The sequence below is a fragment of the Mauremys mutica genome, chromosome 2 (genome assembly GCF_020497125.1).
Source record: "Mauremys mutica isolate MM-2020 ecotype Southern chromosome 2, ASM2049712v1, whole genome shotgun sequence".
Taxonomy (NCBI): Eukaryota; Metazoa; Chordata; order Testudines; family Geoemydidae; genus Mauremys; species Mauremys mutica.
The window spans coordinates 231,063,944-231,082,188 of record NC_059073.1 but is presented as its reverse complement, the minus strand read 5'-3'; the positions used below and the strand labels follow the sequence as shown (position 1 = coordinate 231,082,188).

Here is an 18,245-nt window from a genome sequence, read left to right as displayed (position 1 = left end):
TTCTAGTTTAAAATTGAAAAAACAATGAAAGAAAAAGAGGAGCTGTTAAAGGTAGCTACTGCTCTGGAAAAAGAAACTCTACAACTTAGAGATCAACTTGAAAGACTGGAAAAAGAACTTAACCATGAAAAGCAGAGATGTGATCAACTCCAAACAGAGCAAAAGGTTAGCTTTAATCAGTTATATAACTGACTGCATAACATGTAATCCACCTTTTTCAAGAACTAACTAAACTGGATGAAAACCAGCTATTAAAAAACCCTCAGCAATTAGATGTTTACACTAAATTAGGTCAGTTCCTATTACCCTTCTACCACTATTCTTCTGTGTTGTAAAATGGTTAAAATACTTCAGGATTTTGGTACCAGGCTTGATGAAATAATTGATGACAACTGTTACAAGAATTTACAGTGTCAGGTAAGGTTTGCAGGGGAAATAAGAGTAGCAAAAACCAGAAAGAACTAATGGTTGTAATTAGGAATAAGAATTACTCCACATATACCAGGGAGGAAACAAATTACTCTAGGCAGAGTATTTATAGACTCCCAATCAATTATTAAAATATAATGCTTTTTAAAAAAAAACAAAACTATTTTTTTAAGAAGGAAATAAAAAAGTTGGGGGATAGACACGAGGTAATGGCATGGACAACTTTGAAGTAATGAAGCCTGTGTAATATAGCTGTGGATAAAAAGGAGTTAATAGAATACTTGTAAAATGTCAGTGTATATACAAATCAACAGTTCTGAATGATATAGCCAGGGATCTGAAGAGATTCTGCTGAATACCTTAATGAACCATTGTAATTTACTTTTGAAGATTCATGGTGAAATGGACAGGTGCTAGAGTGTTGCAGGATGAAGAAGTTCTAGTATCAATTTTAAATCATGGAAGAAGCAGCAATCTGGCTATTACTGGCCAGTAAATCTTACTTTAGTCTTTAGTAAAAGAATGTAATAAATATTGAGAGAGAAATCTGTAAGTGCCTAGAAGGTAACTTTTTGGGAAATGGATGGGGACAAAGGAAGGGGAAAGGGTAATATTACAAAATAAAGCCGAAGCGTCCAAACACTTACGGATGTATTTAACTTCAAGCATGTAAGAAGATCCACTGAAAGCAGGATTTATGACAGGTGGCCAAACTTACTGACCCTGTGAGCTGCATATGCTAATCTTCAGAGGTTCGAGAGCTGGGGCACACCTGCCAGGGTCGGGGCTTCAACCCCGTGAGGGAGGGCTTCAGCTCTGCTCCTGCTGAAGTCCCAAGCCCTAGCAGGTACACCCCATGGGACTGAAGCCCTGAGACTCCCTCCCACCCTCCACACTGGGCAGAATCCCCTACCCTATCACTCCATTGCAAAGCAGAGGTCCCTAGCTCTCCTACCCTCAGTCTGGTAGGGAGAATGGAGGAAGGGTCTGGGGGACTCCGTGAGCCACACTTCAGTGGTAAAAGAGCCACGTGTGGCTCGTGAGCCACAGTTTGGCCACCATAGGTCTGATGTGTTTATCATTGTGGCACCAAAGTAGACTTCACTAAAGCGTTTGAAAATGAATTTGTCCGGGGATGCAAAATTAATTTGGTCTAGAATATGAATATGGATTAAAAAGTATCTGAAGGACTGTAAATTAAGGGTAATAAAGACAATGTATTGCTTTTGGGGGCGAGATTTGTGGGATATCATACGCATTAGTGTTAGTGATCTTGAAAAGGAGGTAAAAGCATTTAATTTTCTGATATTAAATTCAGTTGAATTGGAAATATTGAGGACAGAATGCTAATGCGAACAGACTTAGAGAAGCTCGGCGATACAAGCAGGAAACAACATTGAGATACCGCCTGACAAATACATCTAAGGGAAAATACATTGAAACAGATTCAATTAAAGAAAGATAGTTAGTTAGAAAGTGGTGACATCAACAGACCACAGATGGTGAGAGACAGTCAAGTAGATATACAATTGTAATGTGAATTGTTTTCAAATAAAGGCTAATACAATAGTTTTAAGGAAATACAAATAGGAATAATGAATGAAATTAAATTTAGGCAAAATAATAGGGTTTGCTGTCAAGTTTCAGAGTGGTAGCCGTGTTAGTCTGTATCAGCAAAAAGAACGAGGAGTATTTGTGGCATCTTAGAGACTAACAAATTTATTTGAGTATAAGCTTTCGTGGGGTAAAACCCACTTCATCGGAGGCTTATTAGATTATAGAATAGTCTCTTAAAAGTGGTGACAGAAGCTCATTATTGACAATTGCTCCTTGCAGCATACCATAGGAAACAATCTTGTATTAGCACATGAATGTGGTAGTTAGTTATTTAAAGAGGTTCTTATTTCTTTCTTTAATTTTTTCCATAATACTTCGTATTTTGAAATTCTATTCAGATACAGAAGAAAAAAATATTTAAAAGCTAAAGGTGAAACTGAGCTTTAAAAAAAATTATATCTCCTAATATACCTTTAAGACATATTTTATTAAGTAAAATATCAAAAATTAGAACAAATACAGCCCATGTAGGATCGCTGCAGGGTAATCAACACTTAATGGAGGGAGGATGGGATGTGAGTTTCTGTTATAAGCCTCTGCTGAACAATATTTATAATTATATGGTTTAAACTTAACTCAAGTTGAAATTTGGCACGTACATTCTCTGATGGGGTTAATGTTTTTTAACTTCCTGCAGCTGCTTTTAGCTAGAAGGACTCAAATAGTATTTTGACTCATTTCAGATGCTCTTTTGCACTTGAGTCTTTATATTGTGTTTGAAAAACAGGTATTCCATCCGTCCAAGAATAGATATTTTTATATGTATGTGTGAGACGTGCCCCAGAATACAGTCTGGACTGTTGTTCTCCAACCTGGGGTGCCTCTTACACTTTTCACGATCAGAACATCCACTCCTGGACTGCTCACACACAGCCTCTAATATGTAAAATCACTCCCGGCTGCACAATACTGACTGCTACTAGCTAGCCACTCATGAATTAAACCAACACCAGCAAGCTCTCCAGTCCCAGAATTTCCCCATGAAGTATATGTCTTGTACTGTCCAGCACACTACTGAATAATGCAAGTTCATAGGAAGTCCGTCATTTCATCAAAGGAAAATGATATGCACCAATTTTGTTTTCCCAAATGGAGTTTCCCACATACTTTAATCCAAACACACTGATTAAGATAAAACAATAAGATAAGTGCATTGACTACAGAAAGATAGATTTTAAGTGATTACAAGTAATGATGCATAAAAGTGGTTATAAAAGAAATAAAAGATAAAATGCAAGCTAATGGCTAATTTAACAAACTAACAAAATTCAAAGCAAAGGTTTTCCTCACCATATGCTGCAGTAAATTTCACAGGCTGAGTCTCCTTTCAGACTGGCACCTCTCCCCCTTAGTTCAGTGTCTTTCAGGTATTCATTGATGTCATGAGCAGAGAGATAAGATGAGGAGACGGAGTGAAGTCAAGTGTTTTCGTCCCTCTTTATAATTCAGTTTTTAGTGCTGGAAACGTCCTTGCTGAGTCATGGTGACACTCAGTTTGTTGTGGACATGAGGTTTGAATTGTCCATGTAATGAAATGTAAGGGTGTTGTTTACACCTTCCTTTTGCTGGAGAATGGCAGCTTAAGCAAGTGATAGCTCTTTAATACCTGGCTGAGATGCCCATGTGTCTTAAACTAGTAGCACGTTACAGCAAAGATATATATATATAGTAGAATTAGGACTCTCAATCGCATTTCACGCAAGCAATTAACTTAAAACTAACTTGATTAAAAAATTAATTGCGATTAATCGCAGTTTTAATCACACCGTTAAACAATAATAGAATACCAGTTTAAAATTCGTATAAATATTTTTGAATATTTTTCTGCTATTCCACAGGACATATTTGAAAATGTTGTCAAAGCATGAAGGGGCATACAAATGTGTAACCTACCTGACACGTAAATACTTTGTAATTCCAGCTAAAACAGTGCCATGTGAACGTCTGTTCTCACTTTCAGGTGACATTGTAAATAAGCGGGCAGAATTATCTCCTGTAAATGTAAACAAACTTGTCTGTCTTAACAATTGGCTGAACAAGAAGTAGGACCGAGTGGAATTGTAGGCTCTAAAGGTTTACATTATTTTATTTTTGAGTGCAGTTAAGTAGAAAAAAAATTTCTACATTTGTAAGTTGCACTTTCACGATAAAGAGATTACACTACAGTACTTGTATAAAGTGAATTGAAAAATACTGTTTCTTTTTAATACAAATATTTGCACTGTAAAAAAGATAATCAAAAAGAGTTCAGCGGGGTATAGGGAAATCCTTGCCTGATGCAGGCCATAGAATTTATAGGAGTGACCTTGGATTTGATCAGGGTGAAGACCAACTCCCATCCCCAGGAAAGATTTTTGCACCATGGGTGCTCTGATAGACCTAGTTATACAGATCCCTAGAACATCAGTTCAGATGTGCCTCACTCTTGGGGCATATGGTATCATGTTCTTATGTGATGCCTTTCACCAGACCCTGCCTCCGTTGCTTAGAAGCGTGCCACCAAACAGTATATGCACTGAGCAAGTGCAGCATGAACACCACAAGGTGACATGGTAGATGGACCCTAGACATGAGTTTGTTGGTGTTCCCTTTCTATCCCCCACACCCAACAAGTTGGTAGTTACAGTTGCCTCCCTTATGGTCTGGGATGTGCACATGGGTGATGTATAATCAAGGTACTTGGATGCCTCAGAAAAACAGAATGCACCTAAATTTGGACCTGAGCAGTAGAGATCCTTGCAAAACATTCCTACTACTCATACAATCTCCGCATCTTCTGATAGTGTCAGACAGCATAACTGTATTCTTTATAAATAAGCAGGGATGGGTGAGATCCATTTGTGTATAGAGGCAGTCAACTTATGGAAATGGTGTATCTGGAATCATATCCTATCCTATCAGGAATGTACCTCCTGGGTGCCCAGAATTCACTGCTGGACAGCCTCAGCAGGCATTTCACCACCGATCTGATTGAGAGTTTCATGATTCAGTGGTAAACAGCATCTTCACTTCATGGGGAACCCCCACTGTAACCAGTTTGCCTCCCAGGCAAACAGGAAGTGCAATATGTACTGGTCCAGGAGAGCTCATGGACTGTCCTGATGCTCTGCTATTGTACTGCTCTGGGGAGCTTAAAGACAAAGGTGATACACTCCTAGTGCAGTGGATAGATCACTTGAGCTATGCCTTCCCATTCCACTGCTGTCTTGGTTTGTGAGGAAGATTTTACTAGATAAGGCACAGGTATCCTCATCCCCTCCTCCCCCCAAATGGCCCAGATATTTCTGGTTTCTAAGTCTACCACAAACGTCATTCTGTTCACCTACCAGTATCCAGACCTTCTGGTTCTCTTGACCCAAGAGAATGGCAGGGTCAGGCATCCCACCTTGGATGTTCTTCATCTCACAGCTTGGTACTTGGATGGGCAACAATCCTAGAATGTTCCTGTTCCAAAGCTGTGCAAACCATTTTTAATCATAGCAGAAAAGACTCAGTGGGAATCATAGAATATCAGGGTTGGAAGGGACCTCAGGAGGTCATCTAGTCCAACCGCCTGCTCAGAGCAGGACGAATCCCCAACTAAATCATCCCAGCAAGGGCTTTGTCAAGCCTGACCTTAAAAACCTCTAAGGAAGGAGATTCCACCTCCTCCCTAGGTAACCCATTCCAGTGCTTCACCACCCTCCCATTGAAAAAGTTTTCCCCAGTATCCAACCTAAACCTCCCCCACTGCAACTTGAGACAATTACTCCTTGTTCTGTCATCTGCTACGACTGAGAATAGTCTAGATCCATCCTTTTTGGACCCTCCTTTCAGGTAGTTGAAAGCAGCTATCAAATCCCCCCTCATTCTTCTCTTCTGCAGACTAAACAATCCCAGTTCCCTCAGCCTCTCTTCATAAGTCATGTGCTCCAGCCCCTTAATCATTTTTGTTGCCCTCCACTGGACTCCTTCCAATTTTTCCCAATCCTTCTTGTAGTGTGGAGCCCAAAACTGGACACAGTACTCCAGATGAGGCCTCACCAGTGTTGAATAGAGTGGAATGATCATGTCCCTCGTTCTGCTGGCAATGCCCCAACTTACACGGCCCAAAATGCCGTTAGCCTTCTTGGCAACAAGGGCACACTGTTGACTCATATCCAGCTTCTCATCCACTGTAACCCCTAGGTCCTTTTCTGCAGAACTGCTGCCTAGCCATTTGGTCCCTAGTCTGTAGCAGTGCATGGGATTTTTCCTTCCTAAGTGCAGGACTCTGCACTTGTCCTTATTGAACCTCATCAGGTTTCTTTTGGCCCAATCCTCTAATTTGTCTAGGTCCTTCTCTATTCTATCCCTACCCTCCAGCATATCTACCACTCCTCCCAGTTTAGTGTCATCTGCAGACTTGCTGAGGGTGCAGTCCACACCATTCTCTAGATCATTAATGAAGATATTGAACAAAACCGGCCCCAAGACCAACCCTTGTGGCACTCCACTTGATACCATCTGCCAGCTAGACATGGAGCCATTGATCACTACCCGTTGAGCCCGATGATCTAGCCAGCTTTCTCTCCACCTTATAGTCCATTTATCCAGCCCATATTACTTTAACTTGCCAGCAAGAATACTGTGGGAGACCGTATCAACAGCTTTGCTAAAGTCAAGGAATAGCACATCCACTGCTTTCCCCTCATCCACAGAGCCAGTTATCTCGTTATACAAGGCAATTAGATTAGTCAGGTATGACTTGCCCTTGGTGAATCCATGCTGACTGTTCCTGATCACTTTCCTCTCCTCTAAGTGCTTCAGAATTGATTCCTTGAGGACCTGCTCCATGATTTTTCCAGGGACTGAGGTGAGCTTCTCGTCCACTGTAACCCCTATGTCCTTTTCTGCAGAACTGCTGCCTAGCCACTTGGTCCCTAGTCTGTAGCAGTGCATGGGATTCTTCCGTGCATGGGAAACTGGTAGAAAAGCCTCAATGCTCTAAAGAACCCTGATAGCCCTTCTGGTAACTATGTATGAGATCTTCAGGTCCTTAGATAAGATCATCTTTACTGTGTCATTTTGGTCTGGGGTATTTATTGGTATATTATATCTGCCTTTCTGTCATTAACTTTCATCATTTAACTTTCCATTTTGTTGTGCTTAGTTCTCTCCCATTACATTTGGTTGCCTGATATTCTTAGGCTTAATATTGCTCTGCATGGGCACAAGGAGCATGTTCTAGTTAAAGTGTCAGCCTTAATTTCAGTTGCTCTTTTGACAGTCTGTGCCACCACTAAAAGTCTCATAAACAGAGATTTTGTAATTTTGAGTTGACTGTACAGAGCAAAGATACTGCAATTCTGAATCTTAAGCAGTTATTTGTCTCCCTCTCGTGGCCAGATAGGACTAGTGAACAATGTTCTAACATTGCAGTGGTGACAGATCTTACAGTAGCTTGCTAAATGTATAACCTTGGTGTACAGTAAATCTGTTCCTTTAACCTGCTTTTTCTTTGGTCTTGTAAACTTTTGGAAAACGTTTCAGTGTATATATAACACTGATATAAACTGGAACATAGGCAGATTTATTGATTTTTAATACATTTGTTCTTTCAACAGGTCTTAAAAATTCATTTAGCTGTTTTTGAAGAGGTTTTTATATTAATGTGATTTATTCCTCGAACAGGTATCTGCATAAATCCAGGTTCTACAGCAGTGATCTGCACAATAACATTATTAATTTAAAAGTCGTATTCAAATATCAAATATTCATTTGAGTTAGCTTCCCTACCTGCTTTACTAGAAGTGCTCCTCTGGGTGGAAAATGACAGGGAGCACTTTGTTACTAAAGCAGTGTGTTCAGTCTGCATTGCAAGTGCCCAGATCAGATCTGCGTAAAGTACAAAAACTGAGCATTTTAAAATATTTTCTGTGCCTGTTTTTTACCCAAACTATATGATTTTTGATAACATGCACATTTTTAAAATTTGAACCTTTTGTGGGTAGACATCTTTATTAAAAAAAAAAGTTTTAAAACTGTAACAAATAACCCCTAGAGTTACTTATTTTGACACCAGGGATTTCTTCCTTAAGTGCTGTCAATGTTCTTATGAGGAGAAAACTGATTACCTGTAAATGTTTTAATTGATCTTGCCTTACTTATTTTTTAAACTGATTAATTTAGACAAATTGTTGATTTAATTTGGTGGAAGGACTAATTTGCAGACATTCTTAAGTAGTACAGATAAATGAAATTCTTGCATTTTATTTCAAATATGTATTTATGAGAATAGCCATGATCAAATGACAGTTTTCTGTGAAATGACAGAATTAATGTGTCCTAAAGTAAACTATAACATGTGCTACAAAATCAATATGGGGCTTTTTTGTGTGTATATTTATAGTAGTGTCCATAGACTCCTTCCTGCAAACATTACACATCTGAGTAATCTCATTGAAGCTAGTGGAGCTAATTATGTGAACAATGTTATTTCACATGGGTGTTTGCAGGATTAAGCCTTAAATCTGTTTTTTAAATATCTCAGATTTATGCACAATATAAACGTTTTAAGATTTTGTTGAAAGCAAATGTACGTTGTCTTCATAGTTAATTTAGATGGATTCACTTGTTTCCTACTTCTGTATTTTTTCTTAGAAATTAAAGAAATAATTGTAGTGGCTGTTGATACCAGTGAGGTTATGTTTTAGTTTTTATGATAAACCCTGGGTTTTATTTTTGGATTTGCTGGTGCAAATATCTTTTTTTAACGTATATTTTAAGTATGATAAAGAATTATTTTACATGTCTTCCAAAGTTGTATCTGCTTGCTTGACTGACAAAAACATAGTTCTAAGATGTTGTCAGTAGTAAAACTGACAGTCATGGGAGAATGAGCTGGATTCGTTTTAGCCATAGGCATCATAAACATCATTGCCAGGTAACTTAGTTTCCAGAATCTTTATTACTGGTAATGATTGTAAAGAGGTAGAACATAGTGGCCGGGCTGCGGCTCCAAGCCCCTCCGCCGGAGCTGGGTCGGGGAGACCCATGCTGGCAGCTGTGGGGAGCCTGGGTTCTAAGCAGCCCCGGGCCTGTGTCCCTGCCCCCCAGGCCTCCTGCCCAGGGCAGGTGGAAGGACCTAGGTTCCTCACTGCTGCCAGTGTGGCTCTCCCTGAGCCAGCCAGGGTGGGTGAGATGGGGCTTGGAGTCACAGCCCGGCCATGGTAAGAGCCGGATGGGCAGCTGTGGGGAGCTGCGGCGGACCCTCCACCTGCCCTGGGTGGGGGCCCCAGGCAGCTCCACAGGTCACCTCTTCCCCGCTAGGCCACTGTGGAGCTGCTGGGGAGGGGGTGACAGCAGTCCCCGGCAGTGTCCCCGCCCGGCTGAGGACAGGTGGAAGGTCTGTGACACTGTGTGGGCTCCCCATAGCTGCCAGTGTGGCACTCCGCAACTGGGCTCCGGAGTGGGGCTCAGAGCCTCACCCTGGCCATGATAAGTAGAGACCCGCAAATCTACGGATATCTGCAGACAATTTTTGCGGATCAGATGCAGATACACATTTTTTGTATCTGCGCAGGGCTCTAGTTGTTCACCTTTTTTCCCCTTTTCGATCTCTGCTTAATCTTTAATCCCTTGTGTGGATTTATATGTGTGTGTTAAGTAAATACACCTATTTTCTGTATGTAGTTGGGAACAGGCTTATAAATATATACATTTATATGAAAAGATACAACATTAGAGATGTAAGAAATTAGAACTGGAAAAACCTTTTGGGACCATCCAGCCCATCTCTGTGTTAGTACAGTCTGTTCTACAGTGTGATATTAAGTCTTTAAGTCCCTTCTGTTTCATCCTGTTAAATGTAGTTAAAAGTATATTCAGTAAGAGAACCCGATAAAATTTCTTTCCCTTCTGGTGAGTTGGTTAGTTACACTTATATGAAGACAGGTATTCTCAAGACCCCAATTTGCATTAAATCTTTAAAACTGAATCTTCTTTTTGCAAGTATGTTTCCATTTTAGAGACATAAGTATTGCTTTTTTTAAAATACCGAGAGCTGGAAAGATGTAACATGACCAAAAAACAATTGATTTACATCCCATGTTTCCTTAGTTGAACAAGTGTGCTACAGTATGAAAGTAGGTTGTACGTATGCACAATTTAGTTAGTTTAGAATTTATAATAAATAGTGTTTTGTTTTAAAGTGGAAAATTATATTTTAAAAATGCATTAATGAGTGTAATAAGGAAGTTGTTTAGAGTAGAGTCAGCTTTAAAAGTATAGCAATTGACCCTCTAAACTATTTGAAAATGTGTTTCTAAATGTATTCCTTATCATAAATTATATCTATGTATGTATATATATATTTTAAAAGGATAATCTTCAAGCATCAGAAACTCTTAAAATTGAAAATGAAGAACTAAAGAAAAAGTATGATGAGACTACTTCGAAAGTTCTCCAACTTGAAGAAGATATCATGACTGTTACTCAGAAAGCTATTGCAAAAGAAACTGAGTTAGACAGGTATTTGGCCATCTTCTTGCAAGACTGTTTTATTTTAGTGTTACTTTTGGTGTTTATGCACTCATAATTGAGAAGAAATGTAACATTTGAATGAATTACTACATTAATATCAATCAATCCATTCCCTAGTCTGAAAGACAAATTGAAGAAAGTCGTCTTTGAGAGAGAACAACTTGAATGTCAGTTAAAGACTGAAAAGGACGAGAAGGAACTTTACAAGGTAACATATTCTTTCCAGCTGTATGTCCTTAAGCTAGATGACTTAGAATAAGACTAATGACATTTTAGAGAGAGATGTGATAAACTGAATACTCTTGGATAAAAATGGATGGGAAAAAAATCAGAATTTGGCACAAGATATGGAAGGGTCTCTAGAGGCATACTGGATCAGTGGAGACCCAATGATCGTACTAGCAAAAGAGTTCAAACTGCATCTCCACTAGGTGGTTTAGCCAGTCGAGCTATACTTGTAAACCCTTTCTGTTGTAGACAAGGCTTCAATGGTAAAATTCCAAACCCTTCTAACTAGTCAAAGTGAGCTTCTGGAGCCATCCAGGTTACTATGAATATGTATTTCTTTTTATATCAATCTATTGTACTACCTCAGACAAATTGATTTGAGAAGGTAGATACAGTGGTACTTCAGAAATGTCTCTGCTAGCTTGTACTAGGGCTTACTTAAGGCGATCATTCTTTATCTTCTCCTCTTAGAAGCAGTTGTCTGGATGAGATGTTAGAACATTCACATCTTTACGGTATCTACATAGCTTTAAAAAAAAAAAATAGGGTGTGCCTGAAAACATGTCTGCATCCAAGGAGCAGCTCTTTGTATTAGAGACAATACTGGAAAAGCCTAGTCCTTAAGTCTCTTGTAAACATCAAGGCACATTCCATAACCACAGTGTTTTCCTTGTGAGCGGTCAGAGCAAATGGGAGACTTCTAGACCTGCATTGGGCACATGCATGGGATTTGTAACACTTATTTACTAGCCATTACATATTGGGTATAGTGGCATCTTCAAATATTACTTGGTTGTAGCTGACTGCCCTTTCCAGGTAGTCCCACCCATTGTCTCTGATACTGGGTACTGCTGTTGCAGTCCCATTTGACTAGACTGGTATAAGAGGAGGATGTTAGAAGAGTAATGCCTCTCTGTAATTTCCCCAAATCATTTTATACCTGTCTAGACATCCTATCCTGGTCAGGAAAGTGTTAGCCCAGTGGTTCTCAACCAGGGATATGCGTACCCCGGGGGTACGCAGAGGTCTTCCAGGGGGTATGTCAACTCATTTAGATATTGGCCTAGTTTAACAATAGGCTACATAAAAATCACTAGCAAAGTCAGTATAAACTAAAACTTCATACAGACAATGACTTGTTTATATGGCTTTATATATTATACACTGAAAAGTAAGTACAATATATGTATTCCAATTGACTTATTTTATAATTATGTGGTGGAAACGAGAAAGTAAGCAATTTTTCTTTGACTATGGCTACACTTGTAAATTTGCAGCGCTGCAGCAGGGTGTGAAAAAACACCCTCTGCAGCGCTGCAAATTGCGGCGCTACAAAGCGCCAGTGTAGTCAAAGCCCCAGCGCTGTCCGTTATTCCCCACAGGGAGCGGGAGTACGGACAGCGCTGGGAGAGCTCTCTCCCAGCGCTGGGGCTTTGACTACACTTAGCGCTTCAAAGCGCTGCCGCGGCAGCGCTTTGAAGCACTAATGTAGCCATACCCTTAGTGTGCTGTGACACTTGTATATTCTTATGTCTGATTTTGTGACCAAGTAGTTTAAGTGAGGTGAAAGGGGTATAGGTTCCTGAAAGGGGTACAGTAGTCTGGAAAGTTTGAGAGCCACTGTGTTAGTTTTCAGAATTATTATGCTTGTTCTATTCTTAGAACAAGGCTGTGGTCTCTACTAGTATAGCAAAGCTGGTATTGGATGGTACAGCTAGAAAGTAGCAGTCAGAAAGCTTTTAATATAAGGATAGTGACATTATCAAGTTTTTGATTAGTATCTCTATCTGCTGGAAACTGATAGTCAAGCCTGATATAGGAGGACTTAGAAAACGTTTAAATGAACAGGTAAGAAGTTATTCTTTGATTTGAGATACACAATGGTCTTTATAATGTGACTGATTCCTGTGATTTAATTGGAAAAGATGAGTTTGACACTTTTGAGTATCATTACAGATACACTTGAAGAATACAGAAATAGAAAACACCAAGCTAGTAAAAGAGGTCCATACATTAAAGAATTTGGATGCAAACAAAGAAAATATGATATCCCATTACAAAGAGGAGGTTGGCAAGTTACAGCTATGTATAGCTGAAAAAGAAAACCTGAAGAGAGCTTTCTTGCTTTCCTCCTCAAACAAGGTAAGCGGTACTGATATAATTGGCCCAATTTGAAAATGTACTTCACAAGCTGAAATCGTTTTTAATTTAAGGTTATGTGTGTTCAGCAAAGGAGTGGGAGGAGTTGAAGGTCACCTCCAGGATATATGCCTGACTATCAGGGAGGATAGAGGAGTTTTCAATAAAGACAGAGAAATGAGAAAATGGGAGAGGGTTTAGGAACAAAATGAGTTCAGTTTTAGCCATGCTAAGTTTGAGTTGATGGGAAAAATATCGGGGAGGGGGGAAGATATCTGAGAGGCTAAAATGAAGGGAGAGATGGAGGGACACAGGCATGGAGAATTAATTTGTGAGTTGTCAGCACAGAGATGGTAGTTGTCATGTCAATAGATAAAAATACCAGAAGAGAAGGGAGCCAAGGTCGTATCCCTGTTAGGACTTAGAATCATAGAATATCAGGGTTGGAAGGGACCTCAGGAGGTCATCTAGTCCAACCCCCTGCTCAAAGCAGGACCAATCCCCAGACAGATTTTTGCCCCAGATCCCTAAATGGCCCCTTCAAGGATTGAACTCACAACACTGGGTTTAGCAGGCCAGTGCTGAAACCACTGAGCTACCCCTCACTTTATGGAGTTGGGTGGAGGGAGAGGAAGAGGATCCACCAAAATAGATGTTGAAGGAACAATTAGTATAATGCATTGACAAGATTTAACAGTGACATGAAGACCAAGGGAGGACAAGGTATCAAACAAGAGGGCAAGATCAGAAAAAAACTCGAGGATGAGAGCAGAGAATTGGCTTCAAGACTTTTTCAGGAAGAATTAACCTTGAGAGCAGGGAAGAAAAGGTAGGAACCACAATAGAGAGGATTTTGGGCGGTATATGACAAGGATGGCAAATCAACTGGTCTTGTTAGTCTTCTCTTTGAAGAAGTCATCAGGATCTTGAAAGAAAAGAAACTTGCAATCTAGTGACAAGGATTGTGAGAATGGTATTCAATGGAAATGTGAAAGTAGTGCTGTTGACAATGGAAATAGCAAGTGAAGAAAGAGGAGAGCATGTTGTCTGCAGTTTAGACTAGATATTTCTCATTTTCCTTCTTTTGACTGCTTTATGGTTTTGCTGTTGAATATATTGATAAAACAGTTACTGTGTTTTACCTCAGAAGTATTTGTTCGAGGAATGGATAAAACAGTATCTATATTTCATTTGTTAAACTTGCTGAGCACTTACTGCCATTTCTTGAGGGTTCCCTAACATTTCTTTATTATGTGTTACTAAGTCCCACAGATTTGCAGAGATGTAAGTAATTAATCTGACCTATACCACGGGGTAAAGAAGGAGTGATCATGTGGTTCTAGAATATCTAGTATAATGAAGCCACAATCTTGGTTGGGGCTTTTGGACACTAGTTTAGTTTAGTTCTGTAATGATGGAATTATACCCTATTTATTAGTGTATGAATGAAAAGCTCATATGCACAATGTAAACTATCTAAAAACATATTCAAACAAGGTGTATGATTTAAAAAAATACAATAGTCTTTGTAAGATTCCACTCCTGCTTTTATTTAAAAAAAAACCCTGGTTTTGGATACTTCAAATGGCCAACATCATGTAGTGGTCGCCATTTTGAAGTGTGCCCAAACTGTCTTCAGTAGCTGCCTCTCGACATCTTCCCAAGCATCCCTCACTTACTATTTCCACACCTCAGCACCTATTTCCACTACTCCAGGGGTGGACAAACAATGGCCTGCGGGCCAGATCTGGCCCATCAGGGCTTTGGATCCAGCCCGCGGGATTGCCACCCCTGTGGTGCTGTGGGCCCCGCAGTGCTCCCGAAATTGGCTGGCACCATGTCCCTGGGGAGAGTGGGGGCAGAGGGCTCCATGCACTGCCCTCGCCTGTGGGTACCTCCCCCTGCAGCTCCCATTGGCTGGGAATGGGGAGCCTGCCTTAGCCCCACTGTGTGCCGCTGCCACCCGGGAGCCACTCAAGGTAAGCGGCACTGGGCTGGAGCTCACACCCTGAACCCCTCCTGCACTCCAATCCCCTGCCACACTCGGTACCCCTCCTGCACCCCAGCCCCGTGCCGCACACCTACTGCACCCCAACCCCCTGCCCTGAGCCCTTTCCTGCACACTGCACTCCCTCCTGCACCCCAACCCCCTGTCCCAGCCCTACATTCATGGCCCTGCATGCAATTTCCCCACCCAGATGTGGCCTTCGGGCCAAAAAGTTTGCCCATCCTGGTCTACTCAGTGGTGCTCTTTTCAGCAACTAAAGATTTACCACTGAAATATTTTTATGCTGGGTGGCTTTTGTACATACATTTCCTTGAAATTGTATTTAGTATCCAACCTAATCTGTTACTTTCAATGTCACATAATTTTTTTCCCCCAAAAGGACAAACTTGAGAATATTAGGCTACTCTAACCTTTGGTGAATGTAATTATGACTAAATTCAAGTATCTGACATAATGAAACATTGGGTGCAACCCAGAACACAGTCAAAGGGCATGTCTTGTCTAAATTACATCAACCTCCTGGAGCTGCCCTGTGGTATGCAGTGCTGCCTGGAATCTTTGCAGCACTTTGCAGCACTGTGTGCTGTGACTCTGTCCCTGTCCTGTTGTTGTCCCATCCCGGCACGCTTCCTATGCCAGGGCTCGTGAAGCAGGTCCTTGGAAGATAGCCTTACGGCTCTCTTTCCCAGTGCCTGCACCAAAAGAATCCTCCTTTGGCCATATATGGGGCTCTTAGGGCACCTCTTCACCACTTCACCAGGGCGTGTACAGGGCCCACGCAAGAGAGAGGATGTCACCCAGTGCTTTTATGTAAAGTCTTCTCTACCATACAAGTGAATTCTGTTTGTGAAACTGTAGATAGCTGTTTCTACTTATCAGAACTATTGTAATGTTAGAGTACAAAATACGTTTTTAAAGTTATGTTAATTGTGTTTAAAATGTAAGCTTTGAAATGCAATTAAAAGGTAGTGTGCAAAGTAATAAGTAAAAATATTACTTATTGACATCTATTTTTGAAACAAAGATTGTTCATATATAGTATACGTTTAACTCATTTTAATGAGAAATGATTGTACACAATTTGAGTCAATAAAATAAGGGAAAAAATAGGAGGCGCGTGTGTACAAGTCAGTTCTTCTTCGAGTGCTTGCTTATATCCATTCCATATTAGGTATGTGCGCTCACCACATGCTGCGGTGCTGGAAGTTTTTTCCTTAGCAGTATCGGTAGGGGACTGGCAGTGGCACCCACATGGCGTGGTATAAGGGCCACCGCCATCTCCCCACACCCTCAGTTCCTCCTTGCTGCCAGTGACAGTGCTGGAATGTCTGCTTCTTCAGCTAGCATTATTTCGTTCTCTGTTCTTGCAAACTTTGAAATCCTGTAATATAGTTGTATATGGTTAGTGCCAGTGCAGAGGATAGAGTTCATCGGAGTGGTCCTCAACTTGACTTGCGCCAGAGTGGTCCTGCTGCTGGAAAGGTTCCGCACATTGACGAACCTCATTGCAGAAGTCTCCATGTTCCCCCTAACTACAGCTGGGTCTGCACCTGCTGGGTCACATGGCAGCGTGCATTTACGTTGTCCACCGTGCCAGGCTTTGGATGCGGCCCCTCAACAATGGCTGGCGATGGTCTACTCCCAGTCCCAGGAAAAAATCGTTACCATTCCCCTGGCGATACTGACCTCACTGCGATGGTGGACCAACCTCAGGACAGTCCTGGAGGGGGTTCCGTTCGATAACCCCCCTCACTCCATCGAGTTGATGTCAGACACCTCGGACCACGTCTGGGGTGTGCAGCTCAGTAACCTCCAGACATGGGATGTGGTCCCTGGAGGAGGCGAAGTTACACATGAACGTCCGAGAACTCAGAGCAGTCCGGCTGGGGTGTGGAGTCTTCCTGCCTCACCTGTCAGGCAAAGTTGTATGAGTCCTGACGGACAACACAGCCTCAATGTTCTACATCAACAGGCAAGGGGGAACACTTGTTGTCTCTTTGTCAAGAGGCACTCCGTCTATGGGACTTTTGCATTAGCCACGAATTCACCTGGAAGCTTGTCACCTTCCTGGTGTCAAGAATACGCTGGCAAACCAGCTCAGTAGGGACTTCTCCTCTCCGCATGAGTGGTCGTTCCATCCAGAGGGAGCCTTCATGATGTTCCAAAGGTGTGGAACTCCCCAAGTGGACCTGTTCGCTACCAGACAGAACAGGAAGTGCCACCGGTTTTGTTCTCGGCAAGGTCTCAGCAGGGGCTTCCTCTCTGATGACTTCCTCCTGTCGTGATCAGGGAGCCTGCTGTACGCGTTCCCTCCGATTCTACTCATCAGCAGAGTTGTGGCAAAGGTCAAGACAAAGTGCAGGTTGTCATGATCGACCTGTAGTGGCCTTGCCAGCACTGGTTTGGCAGGCTCATGAGCCTGTCAGTGGCCCCTGCCCAACCGACTGGACCTGCTGTCACAGTACCACGGTTGGCTCTTACACCCCAACCTCGATTCCCTCCACCTTTCAGTGTTGATGCTTCATAGCTGAACCCGGAGGAGCAGACCTGTTCGGAAGAGATTCAACAGGTTACCTTTCCATAACTGGTGTTCTTTGAGATGTGTTGCTCATGTCCATTCCGCAACCTGTCCTCCATCCCCACTACTCGGTGTTTCTGACAAGGAACTAAGGGCAGGGAGCCGGCGGTGCCCCTTTTACTGTGCCATGTGGGCACCAGAGCCAGTCCCCTACGGATACTGCTGAGGGAAAAACTTGTGGCACCAGTGCATGTTGCAAGCGCACACACCTAATATGGAAGGGACATGAGCAACGCATCTCGAAGAACACCAGTTACGGAAAAGGTAACTGTTTTACTTACTATACTTCATAATGTCTTTGCTAGAGCTATCAGGGAAATTTGCTTTTTATTTGAAATGTTCAGATCTCATAACCATAACCATGGCAATGGGAAGCACTATATTCAAACAGCAAGTTTTATTTTTTTTTTCTTTCAGGAGGATGCAGATATTTTAAAGGAACAACTTCGGAAAGCTGAAGATCATATTCAGGCTAGCAAGCAGGAAGCTGTCTTAATGTCAAAAGAGCTGAGTGATACAGTAAATGTGCGAGATAAGACAATGGCAGATCTTCATAGTGCTCGATTGGAAAATGAGAAGTTGAAGAAGCAGCTTGCTGATGCTGTAGCTGAGCTTAAAAAAGTCACTCTTGTAAAAAATGAACAGGTAAAATGTTACCTCTTTTGTTCTGAGATTTATTCATGTTCACAAAATCTGATGTTGTGAGCTTGTTTAGTTACAGCAGTTTTCAGTTTTGATAAAATC

The 18,245-nt window shown here is 41.4% G+C and overlaps 1 protein-coding gene across 3 annotated transcripts in view; it reads left to right on the top strand.

Annotated features, from left to right (window-relative positions):
* Positions 1–18,245, top strand: part of TAX1BP1 (Tax1 binding protein 1) — a 90,090-nt gene that overhangs the window by 37,757 nt on the left and 34,088 nt on the right. For all 3 annotated transcript variants that reach the window (XM_045008258.1, XM_045008257.1, XM_045008256.1), the window contains exons 5-9: positions 7–165; positions 10,388–10,536; positions 10,666–10,756; positions 12,733–12,918; positions 17,919–18,146. In XM_045008258.1, coding sequence (XP_044864193.1) covers positions 7–165; positions 10,388–10,536; positions 10,666–10,756; positions 12,733–12,918; positions 17,919–18,146 — 813 coding nt within the window. The remainder of the gene's footprint in view (positions 1–6; positions 166–10,387; positions 10,537–10,665; positions 10,757–12,732; positions 12,919–17,918; positions 18,147–18,245) is intronic.